Source organism: Atractosteus spatula, chromosome 6 (assembly GCF_055471065.1).
Source record: "Atractosteus spatula isolate fAtrSpa1 chromosome 6, fAtrSpa1.hap1, whole genome shotgun sequence".
Lineage (NCBI taxonomy): Eukaryota > Metazoa > Chordata > Actinopteri > Semionotiformes > Lepisosteidae > Atractosteus > Atractosteus spatula.
The window spans coordinates 39,519,036-39,537,608 of NC_142711.1; the positions used below are offsets into that span (position 1 = coordinate 39,519,036).

General features: G+C 37.0%; 1 protein-coding gene across 3 annotated transcripts in view; it reads left to right on the plus strand.

Moving 5' to 3' along the window:
• Positions 1-2,069: 2,069 nt before the first annotated feature.
• Positions 2,070-18,573, plus strand: part of LOC148832868 (collagen alpha-1(XV) chain-like) — a 112,650-nt gene continuing 96,146 nt past the window's right edge. For all 3 annotated transcript variants that reach the window (XM_088918877.1, XM_088918879.1, XM_088918878.1), the window contains exons 1-2: positions 2,070-2,250; positions 2,343-2,419. In XM_088918877.1, coding sequence (XP_088775003.1) covers positions 2,240-2,250; positions 2,343-2,419 — 88 coding nt within the window. In that variant the 5' untranslated portion in view covers positions 2,070-2,239. The remainder of the gene's footprint in view (positions 2,251-2,342; positions 2,420-18,573) is intronic.

Genomic DNA, 18,573 nt, shown 5'->3' on the forward strand with positions numbered 1-18,573 from the left:
AGAATATTACCCTATACAATTTTATTCAACATTCTTTCGCATTTATTAAAAACTGACTTTGTAATTGTTTTATATTTGGAATATGGCACTCTAGGATTCCTAATGCCCTAAATCACTTGCATTCTCGGCTCTGTATCTGTGGCTGGGAATTCAAGAATAACTGTCACAGGTGCCAACAGATGAAGAAGGAATAGGCTGTGAGTAATTAAGTTTGTATTTAGTGGCCAGGAATGTGTCAATGTGTGCATCACCCAAAGTCTTCAACTTCAAAGTCTTGCAGACAGTGGGGAAGGAAACAGTTAGCAAGAATTGAGAACACACTGGTCATCCAGACATACAGTAACATGATTACCACACCTTAGGTATTGGCACATGGAGGTGTATGGGGTTGCTGTGCCAGCTTGGAGCAGACCTTGAGCAGAGGGGGAAAGCTGGAAAGGAAACAAAGAAGTGATAGGGTCTCATGACACCCGCAGATCTGCAGTTGTCAAACGACTCAAGCTTCCTCCTCGTAATGAAGTGGACACACTTGGCCCTGACACAGCCTTTGGAAAATCCCCTCTGAAGGGGACTGGCTAATGATGGGGATAAAAAGATCTGACCCTGGGCAGACGGGTGCTCTCTCTTCCTCCCATGAGTGCCTCGACACATTCTGAGGGACCGCAGGAGAGAAGAAAAAGAATCCAGGATCCACCAAAAGAGCACATGGGCAGCTAAACGGAGGTACTGTGCTGGGATCTCCTGGGGGCAGGGAGCAAATGAACAGGCCAGGAGAGAACACTGAACACTGAATGCCCAACCATTGCAGAGACTGAGGAAACTGGACTGAGCGGCATCCTTCTTTGTGGCTGTTCCTCTCTGTACCATATTCCATCTGAGTTAAATCTGATGTGTTGCCTTAAATCCACATGAATAGAATAGTACAGTAAGTATTTGATGTAATATGTATATAGATTAGTATGATATAATAACAAAGATGGATTCATAACATAATCATTACAAGTGTTCTTGTGACACTACAGGGACTACAACTACAGTGATCTGAGCAGTTTCCTACATACCTACAGTATACTGTACAAGGTAGGCATAAATCTAACATAAACTGACCCCGATAAAATTGTACCTTGTACATATTAAAAGCAGCATATAGTGTAGCCCTGTACCATGAAACGGCGCGGTAAAACTGAGAAATCTAAATGTCATGTTTACAGTAGCATATGGTCAAGAGAAGAGACTAAGGCATTCGCTCGATAGCTTAGAATAAGTACAGTACAACATGAAAGGACTCGAACACGTTTCTGGCATAGAGTTCTTTTCTGATTTAAATGCAATGCTGATGAATAAATCCATCTTTCAAGGAGAGAACACCTAACAGAATATTAACATTTCTTAAAGTTAAAATAAGGTTGTATTTTTTTAATTACACAAAATGTTTTAGCAAGACTTTTTCAACGCTATCGCAGTAAGTTTTTTGAAGATGTTTATTGAGGATGTTATATACACATATTATTAAGACTCCAAAATGTTAATAAATCCCAAAGTTGTAAATGTTAACACTGCTTCACCGTCTTTTTAATGAAATATTTAGATAATGGCAGCATTGTACTGTAAATGTTTCTACAACATGGCATGGACAGCCTACAATCGCCGCGGCGTTTCTGCAACAGCAACTTTTTCTATCATGATGTCGTTATGACGTTATTCTGTAGCCACATACTGCAAGATGACACATTTTTTAAATTAAATTCACGAATAAGTTCTAACATCTTTTGATCTGGAAATTGTCTAACAAATATTAATTCATATATTAACTCGGTGAGTATAAGAAAGTTTTGCATCATTTACACAGAAAACTGAAGTTAAGTGACTCGTTGGGTTTTTCTCTGTTTTTTTCAAGGTTATTCCCTTTGAAACTCGAATATCAGAAGGGATGAGCAGGCAGGCCACTTTGGTTTTCGGGGGGGGTCGTGGCCAAAGTTAGGTGGGAGAGTAGGTTGGGGAGTTTAAGGCGGTGGTCTGCCGGAGGAATAAGGAGAGTCAGGTTTCAGTGTTTGAGGGCCGGTTGAGTCACTGAAGGACTAAAGCTGCCTTTGTTTCATCTGGAACTGCTGGCAGTTAGGAGGAGACGGAGAAAGAGAAGAGGGACTGAAAGAGTGAGTGAGAGAGCGGGCTCCAACTCCTAGCAGAAGGACTTATGCACGAACAAACTTTACGCAAAAAGCCCTATCACTAATCCAAGATGACTACTCGGTAAGTAGTTTACAATTGTTTTTACACACCATGAATAACTTTCTCGTGCCTTTTCCATAAAATACATACATACTCTCCTTTCATCCATATAGGCTCTCCCGGTGGCCTCTTGGGGTACAGCTTCTCCTTTGGTACTGCCATCTTTCCAGCACAGCTCAGGTTATGGAAGGTACAGTATGACACTTATTTTGTGGGATTACGAGTCCTTCTCACTCCATTCTAAAGAGCAGGATTTTGGAATGTTATTTTGTGTGTATGACTGCTAATCGTGCAAGGAACAGTTGTAAATCAGGAAACTGCTCAGATACAGAGTGTCAAGTGATGGAAGCATTTAAAAGGTAAATTTAAAGACAGAGTCAATCAATCAAAGTTTATTTATCACATGCACAACAATGCAGCAATATTTGATGGCAATGAAATGTCTCTTCTGCGAGCTCACCGGGGGGAGGGGGATCACAAAATTTTGTGAGTCAGGCATATCAGTAGATAAATAGCGTTAAACGGTAATCGTATCGAGTAAAGAAAGAACAAAACCTGCAGTTTTCAATACAGTCTTCTAATTTTGGTTGCTTATAAAATTAAATGATTAAATGATTATTTAGCAATTACTTTAGATGTTGTGGTGCTATATTTACAGTTTTGTCGAGGAAGTCGGCATTTTTATGTCAGCTTTGAAAGGATAATTGCGGAAAGTGAAAGTCACATAGCGCAAGACAATAGCATCATTTAGACTCGGAGATCCCGTGTAGGAGTAAGAAGTGACAAAAAGAATTGAGTCTAAGACGGCTGGCCCTTACTGCCCATCTTGTTGTTATTTACTTTTGAAAAGAACTTAAAATTGCAAGTTGATAGCAATGTGCGAAACCGCTGTGGTACACCATCCTGTACAACGTTCTGACCATTTTAGGACAAATGCGCCGTCGAACTGCTGTCGTTGGGGTTAATCAATAACCCAAACGTGCTTCATAGAAGAGTAAGCAAATAAACAAGATTTAATCATGTAATCGTTATCGATAATAAAGAAATCTCTGTCAGTGCTGTTGTCTGACTAATAAATAAGACTTGTCCCTCTGTGGCCTAAAGGATTGTATAGCTCCAGTGAAACGGAAAGCGTCGACAACAATGCAAATAAGACAAACTCAGAAGCCATATACGTAGGGATAACTGAGGTGGACTGAAGTTTCCATGTCTAATGTCTTTTTAGTTTAGAAAAACAAAAGTTTCATTCTGTGTTTTCAACTATAACATTCCACTGACAGATGTAAGGCTAAGATGATCAGCATGACCATCCTTCTTAACTTTTTAAGCATCATGACCTAATAAGTTAATTATTTCCAAACTTATGTGACGTAATGCACGCTACACAGCAGTGTGGTTTAATTCATTAAAACAACCGTCGTAGTGTATAAACTGGCAAACAGATACAGACTTATTTCCCCACCAGACTGGAACATGGAACATACGTGTAACAAAAAAACTGTTTTACGGTATTGGTTACCATGGAAACTCCAAAACGGACTGCAACTCAAGCCCTTCTCAGTTCATTGAAAGGAGCATTGTATATTAATGTTGAAATGCTTAACACATTTTTTTTTTGCCTAGAATAATAAAATGCACTCATTTGAAAAATTAGTTTTGTAAGGTTTGTTGTTTTGTTTGGTTTATTATTGTCTTGTTGCTTTCTTTTTTCCTCTTGGAAAATATTAGTATTTTGAAGTAGAAAAAATAGCATTTCTTATTAAATCTCCACTTGGAATAAAAAAAAATCTCTATAACAGTTCTAAGATTTATTATTGTGGCCTTGTTTCCTTTGAGCTATGTGGTCAATTTTGTCTTGCTGCTTGCTGAACAACTGACCCAGACCTGTTGCATTTATTTATTAACGATTGAATGTATACTTTTTCAACAATAGAACATTACCATTTTCCTTATACATTTTACATGTGTTTAGACATTCAAGCAACCTTCAAATTATACATCCAAAACCAAAGACCTGAGTATAATTCCTGCCTAATGAAAGCCTATTCCTTCTGTTGAAGTTTCAGTTCTTAAATCTACTTTCCAAAGGAGCTGCCAGTTAGTGATGGTAAAAGCATTTTCTTTTCTGTGTAGGCCACCATCCAAATCTCCAAGGGAAATTAAATCTAAATTAGACACAATACCTTAGCTATACTTTATAATGGCTGTTGCAGTGCTGGATGCAATAGCCTTTCACATCCCTCTCCCCAGAGTCTGTGTGCTTGAAGGCTGCCAGTTCAGAATCTTTCTGTTAAAAATTACTATTTCTCCATGGGAATAGAGCTGAAAATGTGGAATTGTAATTTATATGTGTAAAGATTAAAATATAAGTAATATGAACATAAATTGATTTTTTTTTAGCAAAAAAAGGAGTATGCAAGTGCTTTTTAATGTTAAATTTGCATGTTTAGCTCTTGCTTTAAACCTCATTTTACCAGCTTTTTGTAATTATTTTGACTAATTCAGCTAAACAAGAAGCTTACTGTATACATATTATAATTTCTCACAAGTCGGTTTGTTCATCATAGTGTGTTATCTAAATGTCCACTGGATCTTTAGTTCTCTTCCAGTGTGCAGAAGCAAATAGGTTTGATCTCCCCTAAGTTTGGAACACTGGCTACAGACAATGTCTGCCAGACATAAGATGTGAATTAATTAGATGTCATTCTTTTTTAGTAGTCATTGAATGGTACACCGTACCTTCAATTTACCATGTGAAGTGCAGTTATTTCAAAAGGAGACAATGTAAGAGGTGTAGAGGTCTGGTTACTAGTTGCAGGTAGTACTCTATATGAGTACAGTATGCAGAAGGCGGTCAGAAGATGACGTTCTGCCTCTCTGAACCACCTCTGCTCTTTGTGTTTGACTCCAAGGACTAGTGCATCCCTCTCATATGGCCCTTTGTTAACTGTACATTGATGCAGATGTCAAAACAGCAGAGGTGTCTGTTATGAAGAATAACAGTTAGAATTGACAGTTTTGCTTTCTCAAACATGTGTTTCAAGTTAGTTTTACATTATGCCACAAGTGACAGGCATAGTCATTTGGCTAAATGTGTGTGGCCAAATTGAGGCCAAGATGAAAACATCACAAGAAACCCAAAGTACTAGTATAAAGAGATTTTCATAGAATCATTTGTTTTGGTTGGTGTTGGCTCTGAACTGAGCAGTATTTCATATCTCTCTGTTTCTTGTACGGGCTAAGAGAGGCAATGTTTTAAACTGAATTAAATTATGAACCCATCCCAGTGGTGTATTTCAAAGCTATTTGTAAAGAATTATTCACAATGGTGGAGTTCAACAACCTATTGCATCCTGAAGAATTTGTAATCTTTCTTTTTTATAATTTCTGTTGAAAATATCCCGTTTAGAAGTCCTTGCTTTTCCTTTCCTGTTTTTCACACTCGACTCTGACCCATCAAACTAAATATAGTTTTTTTCCATTAAAAAAAAATAAAATTGCCACTTATATTTGTTATATCTGATCTGGAATAGCCTATTTGTTTCTTAGCACATAACCAATTGGAGGACAGGTGTGTCCCTCACCGTCACTGCCTAGGTGGCCAAGGGAGTCACACTGTCACTGAGATTTGAGAGCACCCTGACCAGCTAATCCCATCCTACCCTCAGTGGTGCTCAGCCAATTATCCACTGCTGTTTGGGAATCCTGGTTGTATTTCGCTAATGTAATGACCCAAGCTCCAACCTGTGATCATGGAAATCGACATCTACTCCAAAGCTCACCTTTAATAGTTGAGAAACTCAGCAGGATCCTGAAAAAAATGACATTTTGCAGCGCCTTAGTGTGTTTACATATTTAGACATGTGTCCCAAACAGTTTTTGACACACCTCGTACCATTTTAATATATGTTCCTTGCAGCATACACCCTATATACAGTGGTGTGAAAAAGTGTTTGCCCCCTTACTGATTTCTTATTTTTGTGCATGTTTGTCACACTGAAATGTTTCAGATCATCAAACAAATTGAAATATTGGACAAAGATAACACAAGTAAACACAAAATGCAGTTTTTAAATGAAGGTTTTTATTATTAAGGAAAAAAAAAATCCAAACCTACATGGCCCTGTGTGAAAAAGTGATTGCCCCCTAAACCGAATAACTGGTTGGGCCACCCTTAGCAGCAACAACTGCAATCAAGCATTTGCAATAACTGGCAATGAGTCTTTTACAGCGCTGTGGAGGAATTTTGGCCCACTCATCTTTGCAGAATTGTTGTAATTCAGCCACATTGGAGGGTTTTCGAGCCTTAACCGCTTTTTTAAGGTCATGCCACAACATCTCAATCGGATTCAGGTCAGGACTTTGACTAGGCCACTCCAAAGTCCCTTCATTTAACTGCATTTTATGTTTACTTGTGTTATCTTTGTCTAATATTTCAATTTGTTTGATGATCTGAAACATTTCAGTGTGACAAACATGCAAAAAAATAAGAAATCAGGAAGGGGGCAAACACTTTTTCACACCACTGTATAAGGTCCAGCCTTTCCAAAATGAAATAAAACCCTTACAAAGAGTGCACATCATTGCAATATGAAATGTATTTTTTTTCTAAATTAATGAACAAACAAATGTTTGTACCTCTAATGGGGTTTCTAAATTGTCCCTATTCCCTAGTTCACACTTGCTTCATTAAACTTCAACAGTTTAATTTTGGGTCCAAGCAGAACCCCAAAAGAATGCAAATGTTTCTGTATATTTGCAAATCCTTGTAGCATGGTGACAGCCTAGCCCTAGTGCATTACACCCTTTCAGTAAATTTGTTAACTTTACCCCTTATTATTAGGTGAGTACTGTATATCTTCCGAAAAAAATATTTTTGCAGATCCAGTGGTGTATGACTTTTCACTAAAGATCTAGAATATGCAGAAGCAAATGTCATCCTTGTGTTTGGCGCTAATGGCTTCTTTCATTTTAGTTAATGATTTATAATTATAGTATCGACATTGGGTTAAACTGCAACATATATTTAACAACAACAACATATATATAAACATGGGTGCCCAACCAGTCAATCGGAGTACTTGCCTGTCGATCCAGTCGATCAATCGCAAGAATGGTTGACAAAAAATAAACGAGCTATTTGGCTATTTACTTTTTTCGCTAGCCTAAAACTTCATTCAGTTCTGTGCATGTAATGTCATACATTTGACTGCCCTTGTGTGTGGTTAACCCTTGTCGAATGGGTTGTAAAAGACTCTTCCCTGAGTGCTGGCTGACATGGAAAAAATGGCTTCAGGAGCTCCGTAAATAGTGTTGTGTGCTACCCAAAAACGTTCTCTTGGTTATTGCCACCACGAACCCCACATTCACTATAGTGCATAGTGGAACGAAACAGACTGGCCATGGCAAATTCGCCAACAGTTTGATTGCCTATTTGAGAGTTGTAGTGTTTGAGCAAAAATGATGAAGCAAAGAGACCGGAAATAGCGTGTATGTGAAAAAGGGAAACATAAAACAATGTTTCAGAACTGCACACAAAACATATGATGTGGACTTTCCCGCTAAAAGTGAGTTACGGAAAAGTAAGCTGGAAAAATTAAAATCTCAACTAGCAGCAGTCGGTTTTCATGAGGCCTAATACAAAAGGGAAAGTGGCAAACGCATCGATCCGTGTGAGCCACGTCCTGGCGTTACACAAGAAGTCCTTCAGGGATTAAGAAGTAAAAAAGTGTTTGCTGAGGGTGCTGACTTGCTGTTTGGAGATTTCAAAAACAAAAACATTTTTGGCGAGGTTTCTCAAGTCATCTAAACATGGTGAATATGCCCAATTAGAAGATGACCAGTGGCTTCTGGATTTAGCATTCCTCAAGATGCAGGGACAAAATAAAAATGTTATCGACATGATCAGCAGTGTCAATATGTTAAAAAAAATTACAAGTGTTCTCAAGTAAGCTTCTCTGTGCCAGTGCTCACATTAAGGTAGGATATTCTTTTTTTCTAAAATAGGGAACATCACTTGTTCACTGTAGCATGAATCACTTGCTTTTATTTGCTGTCATTTTAGTGATGGGTATCGTTATTGTACTGATGTGCCCACAGTCTGTTTTTCTTATATCAGAGCTTCAAATTCACACTGGTAGATCTTACATTAAAAAATGCTGGGCACCCCTGGGATAAAAGATCTTTTTTCTTGCCCTTCTTCAGGATTTCTGACTTCTTATTGTCTACTGCATCACAATGATTCAATTCAGTAAAATATGCATACGTCTTATGTGATTCTTGCACATAAGTCTTACCTGATAAATGTGTAATGCTGCTATTATTCCACACTGTTGCCTTCCTCTATTCACAACTGTATGTAGGAAATACAAGGGTCCTAATCATAGAGTCCAGCCCTTAAGTGTTGACTTAATCATAAAGATTCATTTTCATGTTTGGAGCCCAACAGAGGCAAGCTAATTTTGATATGAGGTTAAGTCTTAGCTATGAATGTATCATCAATCTGTCTGTCTCTAGCTGTTAAAACCTTTTTGGTTTGTAAAAAAAGTGATTCCAGTCACTTTTTAAAAATACATTTCAGTAGTTTGTGTTTGTTTAGGAACTGCCACCTCTAAAAATGCTAGATTGAGAGCCCTGGCTTAGAGCACTACAGACTGTCTTCTGAGAGTTCAGAGTGCGCTGGAGTGTTCCAAGCCAGCAGTCAGTCAGGCTGCATTCCTGAAGTCATCAGTGGAACACAGATGAGTGAGGGTTGCTGTTCTGCTGAGCCAGCACTGAGAACCACTGATGGAACAGACACTGCAGTCTGGAGCCAATTTTGCTTGTCATTGGCCATCATTTTTTACACTAATCGTTATTAGGAATTTACATTTGTTTTATACCGCGTGGCTGTGTGGAACTTACAGTAGATGAGCTTTTTTTGTATTTTTAATTATTTGCATTTCATCTTGTACTATTGGCCTTCTTCACAGTAAGTGTACAGCTATGTACTAATACTGGAGTGAGTGTAAAACAATGTAGCAGAAATGCATCTGGAGCTGGAATGTGAAAAGTGAAACGTGAACTTTCAGATGTCTCTTTCCTGATGTGTTAGAATCCTTATATTGAGTAAATATAACCACAGTCCTAGCCCTGGTGATCTAGAACAGAGATTGGCACCTTGTAGGGCGTGGAGAATCATATTGGTGACCCTAAAGTAACCTGAACAGCTCAACAGCTGTTTTCTCCAAAAACAGAAGTAGGATAATCGTTAATATAAGGTATTTCTTATGAGTAAACTTTAATTTTTTTTGTCATTTTCTAAAACAGATACATTCCTTCAATTTGGAATAATTTCCATGGGTTGCCCGACACGTGTCCAGAAAATGCTATAAGTAATACTTAATTCAAGTCAGTTAAGTTAATTTCTAAAATGTATTTTCATTTTTAGCTGGTTTGGTTAAGTAGTCAAAGATCATATGAAATGAAATAATAAGCAGTTTTACAGAACCAGAGTTGGCTGCTTCTTGACTTGGCAGATTAATCATGAACTATCATGTTAATTCCAAGTATAGAAGTTGCTTATTTGACTATCATATTCATTGGATTCTTGTCAGAAATATTGTTGATTGAATATTATTTCAAAATGTGTTTTAATGTTGGTTATATTGGAAGAGATTGTGTATCTGTGGCTGGGCAGCCGAGCGTTTTAATGATGTGATGTTGTTAATGTGTCACCAGAAAGTTTTCTTGAATTTGGTCAACAGTCTGTTTTTGATAACTGTCAGTTCTTCGAACCAAATGGGAAACACCCAGAAGCCATGCACGGTGCAATACACATTAAATTAAATACAGTATATTTATTGGTCTCTGTTCCCTCTGCTTATATATTATGGATATTTCAGAATATTGAGTTTAACCCAACTGAACAATGTTTTTGCTCCATTTGCTGTTGTCTGAATTATTTGTTTGTAAAGTCTCCCAGTTGTGGAATTTTCTGGCCTGTTATAGCATATGAAGTTATTTTGAGGGTGGTGCTTTTTTGGCAATTGGACCCACAGCTGTAATGCAAAGTCAGTGGTTTAGCAGTGACTTTATAAGGCTATTTCTGGAGAAACCCTGATGAGTCTGTAATATAATAAACAGGTACCCTTGCTCTCAGCCACTGGCAAAAGGGCTAAGAAAATATCCTTTAAAAGACTTTTGGAAGAGGTTCCAGTTTTTTATACCATATAATTTTTTCCTTGGAACTAATAAACAATAAGATATATTTATGCATGTCATATGATGGTTTGACATAAGGTCCGAGGCATCCAACCTGGAAGTTAGCACGGTTTCTATAGCAAATTTCCAAACATTTCTTGTCTTAAAGCTGTTAAGTTGTTTCTTCCTAATAAATACTTCCAGTTTTCTTAAAATAGGTTTTAACTACAGCTATAGAGGTGGTTTTAAAAGGTGGTTCTATTTTAATTGAAAGTACATGTGGCCTCATATATGAAATTCTCTCCAATAGAATACAACTTTTTTAGTCAAAAAGGCAAAATCTGCTTAACTTCCATAATTATGTTTTACTACCATGTATATAGAAATTTAATTACCTTTTTGCTTATAAGACTCCTATGGTGTAAAACCTAACCAACAGTACATCTAAAAGACAATTTTCAACTTGCCATCTCAGCTATCACCTTTTTGGTTTTAGTATGATCTTTAAAGATGTCCGTTTTATAACGTGTCTGTTACATTTATTGAACAATATGTGAATTTGCACTAATATACTATATTTACTATATTCTATAATTTCGTAGTGACCAATAATAACAATTTAAAAACTTTTAAGAGAGAGCTCAGTCTTCTTCTCAGCAGTGTTCAGTTTAGCACTTCACAAGGAAGTAACACCTGGTTATATTAATTACTGTGTCCGAAAGCCATGTTACCAAGAGTTTTACCTTATTCTGCAACTTCAGCTTGTTCTGCCTGCAGCTTGACCCATAACCTTAGATATAACGATTCATAAAGAAAGATTTTCTTTCTCAAAGATTCTTTAAGGGGGTGGAAGTTGAAGATTTGAACCAACTCTTCAGATGCACTCAATCATAACTACCATCAGACCCACTAAAGACCAGAAAAAAAGATTTGAGAACCCAAGGGAGTGATATCACTGTAATGAGCACAATATACAGTACACAGTGAAGCTTAGGTTTTCAGATATTTCTGGCTACAAGCCCTGTTTAATCCCTCCCAATACAACATTCAACATAAAAACAAATTGATTAAAAATGGTGGCGCAGTCTTGGGCCCTGCATGAAGTTTGTATGTTCTTATTGTTTTCTTCTGCATGCTCTGATTTTCTCCCACAGTCCAAAGACATACTGATAGGTTAATTGGAGTCTGGGAAAATTGGCTCGGGTGTGTGTGTGCCCTGCAATAGACTGACATCCCATACAGGCTGTATTCTGCTGTGCGCTTGTTGCTTGCTGGTATAGCTCCAGCTCCCCTGTGACCCTGTAGTGGATAAAGTGGCTAGAAAATGGATGAATGGATTTTTATGAATGGTAACCCTATTCATTTTAAAGTCATAGAAGCAAAGCTGCAAAATTCTAGATATGACAAAAAAGTTGGAGCAGATGCACTGTGTAGGAGTGTTGATTTTGGTTACTGGATTTAGGTTGAAAACTTTACTTTCAGTGCTAACTGGGGACCCCTTGTGCAGTCCATATTGATGTTTGCTATCTGTTTCTAAAGGGGGGTATTTATTCAGCTTGGCTGTGATTAGCTGGGTTAGTGAGCAGTACTAGTCATGCAAAGGAGTGGGGAAGGTGAAAAAGCTGTGAGAGGGCAGAGGTTTATTTAAGTAGGTGACATGTGAAATCGTATTAGCATTTACTGGTTAAACTACGGGTATTAAAGTTTCATTGGTAACACATTAGATTGTAATGTCCTTTCTGTTTTTATGTATCAAAAATCAATTTACAGGACATGGCTTTGTAGAGTAACACACCTGCCTCCTTTTGTGGCCATGGTTTTATGTGTGACTTTACACACTGTGTATCACCCTGCGGTATACCACATGTTTTTGTTTATATTGTGTATTATATTATATTGTGTGCACTCAGCATCCTATAAGCTGTTTTTTTTACATGATGGAAACATTGTAAAACTGACCATCAGGTTTGCTTTTAATACATACTGTATGTGGTCTGCAATAACCATAGTCTCATTTTCTGTGTAGAAAAAAGTCTGTGAGAAATGTGGGGTGAGGGTGAGTTAATTTGAGTTAACTTCACACTGTGGAGTGGCAAAATGTTGTTTTATTAAAATGATTGGAAACCAATGGAACCTTTCATTTCTGCAGCTGTAGGCATTTTAGCCTGGAGACATACTAGCACACTACACCAGAAAGACTGTGCCTTCTACAGAGTCCATTTTGGGTTGTCTGTGTACTCCAACTACTAAAAACTACTGTCGGTGTGGGCTGCCATGATTTAGGTCTCTTCACAAAAATGGGTTTTCCCAATTCCTCCCCTGGAACTGTCTCTGATTTTTATTGATGATATAAAATATAGAAGCAGCAGAATGATTTCTTTAGCTTACGAAACATTTTATCCGCTTAAATAGAAGAAAGTACTTCTGTAATTATTGGATAGAGTTTCACCATGCAGCATGACAATGACCAAAAGTATATGACTCATGCAACCAAAGGAGTTCATCAGGAGAACAAAGTGAAAAAGACTGGCAAACTCTAGATTTAAATCCAAATCCTCGTGTATTTTACACAATGAAGAAAAGCTTAAGTTAGATCACGTCTTGGGCAATACGTGGCTGCAATAAAGGCTGGGGAAAGCGTCTCAAATGATCATACAGAGTCTGATGAGTGCAGTGAGATGCAGACTCCACTGAGTTATTACTTCAAAAGGTTTTACAACCACGTACTAGCTTTCACACTCTTAAACCTTTTCGACTTTTAGACTAAATTTACTGAACGCGAATGTGTACCAGTATTTATGGTCACTTGAAATGACTAACATAAAGTACTGAACATAAAGTAAGTTTTTGTTGTAATGTGATCAGATACATTTCTGAAATTATAATATATTACAAATATACATTGCTTGAATGTAAAGGCAAAATAAAAGTTCTAACTTTATTATCCCAATGCTTTTGGAGGGCACTGCATATCAGGTGCAACAAAGTATTCTGCTGTGCTTTAGGGCATTTTTATCACACTTTGTATAATAAAGTCATGTATGCAACTTTTGGAATTTTACTTTCTGGGAGTCCTTGTAATAAATATTTACAATGGGTGTGATGCTGCATGCAGCTAGCTGCCTTTTGGGCACCGTGGTAACAGTGCTCTGGCCTAATTGCAGGGGAGGGCCATTCATTGTGAGCATTCTGTTGTTGTGCCTTTAAAAACATGCAGATAGAGCGAGAGAACACGTTGAGGAGGAGGTTTCCCGGATTTATTGAACCACTGGGGACATTAAGGTACCAGCCCATTAACTGGAGGGAGAAGTTACAAAGCTCTTTCATCAAACGCTTTAAATTCTGGAAGAGATAAATCAACAGAACTCCTGGTCTTACACACCCCTGGCTAAGCTCTTTGTGATCTGATTCATTGGCCATGAACTGCATAATTTCAGAAGAAGTTACAGCTCAATTCAATTGGTTAAAGTAACAGTCACTTCTCTTCCTAAACCACTGTGTAGTGGGGCTGCCGGCACAAAATAAACAACATGTATGTTCTGCACTCCAGTGGTGGTTGAAGTGAATCCCCTTGCACATACTGTATAAGATACTTTAGGATGAAATTATTATTACTATATAATAATGTAATAAATTCAACATAATGTGCTAGGACTACTCAAAGCTCTTGTTTTTAATATGCTTTTTACTTTGACCCAAGCATAACTGTAAATTAATAATTGCTTACACTTATATAGCGCTTTTCTGGACACTCCACTCAAAACACTTTACAGGTAATGGGAACTCCTCTCCACCACCACCAATGTGCAGCATCCACCTGCATGAGAATAGTCTGGTAAGATGGGATATAACATTAAACATGATGAGGAAAACATAATTTTATTTCACAAGGATTAACAACTTAAATATAAATTTTAAATAATAGTTGTTTAACCCACTTTGCTGAAGGCCAGCCCACCAGCCATAAGATAAGGAGGCTAGGACCCCCATGCAAGAGTAAACCAAGGGCTAGCTTTCAAGGAAGGGATGGGGAGGAAGAGAGATGACTGTGAACAGAGAGGCTTCCTTATACTCTTTATAGCTCTGGGGATATAAAGTCAGAAATGATTATGAGCTAAGACAGCTGGGGTGAAAATAAATGTGGTTGTTGTCATGCCTCCTAAACTTTCCTTAAAAAAAACATTTAATTTATTAATGTTGTAGATGAAATAGGAGCCAAAAACTTTGTATAAAAGAAAGATAGATGGATTGGATGTTGTGTCCTGTTTAAATAAAAGTATATTATTAATATTATAATCTTAATAACATTGTACAGAAAGTCAGATGTGTCACATTTGTCATGAATAATTATGTCTAGAAAACATGAGAGTCACATTTGTTATAGAATAATGATTAGAACAGTGTTTTTATTACATATTTTGTTATTCATCCTCTGGTATGCATTATGCAGACAATATTCCTTCTATAGAGTGCTTTGAGGTTCTGTCAAGTCTGAGAAGGGATTTCTTAACATTCCTCCAGGCAACTATAGGTCCTTCAGACTCTTTTGTTTTGTTTCGTGCAATGCCTTCTTAAATTTTAATCACAAATGTTCGATTGTATTGAGGTATGAATATTGAGATGGCCAGTCAAGAGCATTTATTTATTGTGCAGGTCATCTTTTCTTCGTGGATGTACAGTAAGCTTTTTGCATCTCTGTGATACACTGTAGCATTGACATGCAGTGTCATACATTCTTGACCAAGCATCAGCTTCTTGAAAAGAGAAGATATTTGGCCAAAATGTCTCGGTACATGTTGGAGTTTATAATTCCCCCTGTATTAACAATGGCTTCTGGTCCTATAGATGCATGAAAAAAACCCACAAAACATAAGAGACCCACACTATATTTTGCAATAGGTATACAGTAGGTGTTTTCTCATCATGAGCTTCACATTTGTATACCAAATATAATGCTGTTGAGCATATCTGAAAAGCTCCATTTTCATTTAATCTGACAGATATATGGTTCTAATTGTCATTTGTAAGTAGTTTGGCTAATTGTGGTTACCTCTAGTTCTGGTTAACTCTCATAAGAGGCTTGTCACATTCCTATTGGCTATGTCAAATAGTTTGGACAGATGCTATTCTGAAGATGCCAGTTAGTGCTGAACATCTCCAGCTGTTGTCCTTGGATATACCTCCCTAACCCCATGCCTCATAGCCTGTGGTGGCAAGATATACTTTTATCCTTTTCCTGACAGGGTTGTCACAGTACAATTCGATTTTAAATTCTTAAGGACTGAAGGGACTTAATGAAAGGACTGCATGAAAAGTTGTAGATTCAACTTTTCTGTATTCTTTTATAGTCATCCCTCAAACCATAATGATGCATTACTTTCTCATGTATATCACCTCTTTTATACAATAGGGAACAGAAAGCTTCTTCTTCTGGAGGCTTTCACTGCAATTCCAAAGAGAAAAATGTAATCTGTAGATTTGTTTTTGCTTGATTTATTTTAGTTGAATTGTTAGAAGTGTGAATAACCTTTTATGAAAGTCAGTTAATTTTTGCAAATATAATTTTGCTCTTTGCAAATAATTTTAACATTTTTTAAGCAAACCACACATATATTTTTGTTATCTGAAATGTTTTATTACTACTTTATCAAGGTTATGAGTAAATGTGAAAGCCATTGTAAATATGGTCAAAGCAGTATTGCATTTATTCATTTGTTTGAAATGAAACAAAATATTGGCTTCAATAAAGATTTATATATAGCTATAATTTGTAAGTCCTTCTAAAGAACTGCTGTGGAATTTGTTAATATTATTCAATATATAATTCAGGAATATAATCCTGAAAATGCTACACTGGTGGTATGACTGTTTATGTTGGTCATGTTTGTCATATCTTTCTAATATGGAAGTAAATTAAGCAAGTGAGCTACTCTTGGTTTCCATCATTCAGGTTTTTTAAACATTAAAAACAAACGCTAACTATACTGCTCTCCTCAACAATGTACTATTCTGATTCAAACACAGGAAACTCATATAAATTCTTAATCCTTCAACGTGACTGCAGTAAGAACAATAGCATCTCTTGGGAATAACGTATCAGTAATATTCACTGCACACAGAACTTCTTGAAGTGATCAAGGACAGTTTAGAAGTGGTAAATTTAGAATTATATTTTTTGTCATGTGTTCACTTCTGTAGAAGACCTGTCTCAAGCTAGAGATTCAGTTATTCAACATCTGGTGCTTAAGAGTTGAAGCACAACTAACTCTAAGGAAGTTCTGATTAATTGCATGATTTCTTTGTATTTTCTTACTGTGATTTCACAGAACTGAATAGTTCAACAGATCTTCCTTTCCAGACAACTTAATGGGTCAGCTAGATGGTGAGGTGTCACCAAATAGTGACATTTTTAGCATCCCAGCTACAGCATAGTTGCAAATTAGCCAGTTGAAATTTTCTCTTGAAATTTTACTCACTCCACAGCCAAGACAGATGGTATTGCTCTAACTCTATTGTGTATGAGTCAGTTCTCTGGAGGAAAGTCTAATTTCCAAACAGGGGTTTGTAGTCTTATCTTATGTAATTAAAAGGGCTTTGTCTCACCCTTTGCATATTTTGGCCAGAAAATTCCTTTTATATGTTTGGTTTTATTTTTTGGTTGAAAAGCTGAAAGAATTAAAAGTAATTTGTTACAGAAAAAAATAAAATAAAATCATCTGCTGTTTTGTTCATTTGTAGCCAGTTATATCTTTAGAGTGACACAGTGATTTTTCTGGGCCATGCTGAGTCGTATGCCGAAGAACAGAGAGATTTTTCACACTTCATTTAAAAAGATTTTAAAGTTTTGAGTTACATTTGGGAGCAAACTGCTAGGAAACCCAACAGTTCGAACCACACTATCATTTCCCCTACAGTATGTTTACATTGTGGTCTACAGCTGTTTAAACACAGGGTTGCTGCCTTGAAGAGATATATCTGTCAGTAGTGCCCAAACTTAGGTTGATAGCTGGACCCTGTGCATGGCCGGAGAGGTGGTTGGACGAAAATCCAAAAACGAAGTGACTGTATCCGAATCGTTAGACAAGGGAGGAGTCTTGGACGTAAAGCAAAAGGTCATTATCGAAAGGTCGAGAGAGAATCGGGATCGAAGGGTTGAGTAGCTCTAGCTGAGTAAAAGTCTCAGTGGTGAGCGAGGACGGATTGAGGAGAGAGGGTTTAAATAGGAAGAAGCGTGATAATCCATTCGTGCACGGGTATGTGCGGTGTGGAGTGCGCGTGGGTACATACCCATGGTGATGCTTCCGTGCGATTTGTGACAATGTCACTTAGATATTAGCTTTGTCTTGAAATTATTTGGCTTCTGCAATGTTTTTGATAAGACAATTTTATCACATATATTTTCAATTTAAAACATTAACATTGAACAGAAGGCACATGTCCCCAGAAGTGAGTTGTTTTGTATGTCAGCAGATAAATTTGTATGCCAAATTTGGATACCGAAAAAATCATGGCACCATTACTGTTGGGCTAGTGTGCATGTGTTTTGCTACACATCTAAAATGATTTCAGAATTATTTTTGGCTGTTGACATATGGAACTGAATACTTTTGTTTAGAAACACTAGAATTTAGAATCTCTCAATTTGACTTCATGGGCTTTAAAAATGTCTTTGCTCTTTTTAGCAGACAGAATGCAAACAATCAGTATTTGTGTTTGAAATCTGTGTTCTTCATGTTTATTGTGATATTCCCAGCTTCTAACTCAGGCAACAGTTCTGAAAACCACAGGAAACTTTACACACATTTAAACTGCTATTCCATTAAAAAACATCAAGGTAAATTTTCATAAAGCACAGTGAAATCATAGTAACTGCCTTGTAAAGCTTAGAGAGGTGTGGCAAAGGAATATACAAGCAATGAGAAACCAAACAAAGCAAAGGAAAAGTGCCATATAAAAGAAAATAAACCATTTATGAATATGGAAAAAGTCCCAAGAAAACTGAAAATATCCATACAATTTGATTTTAATAGGAAAAAATTGCTAATCCTTTCCTGCCCACTCACAAAAAGAATGTAATTCTCTTATTGCCACCCATAAAACTGTCAAGCTCTCAGCTGGCTAGGCCAAATAAGTGCACAATCAACAAAGGAAAACCCCATTAAG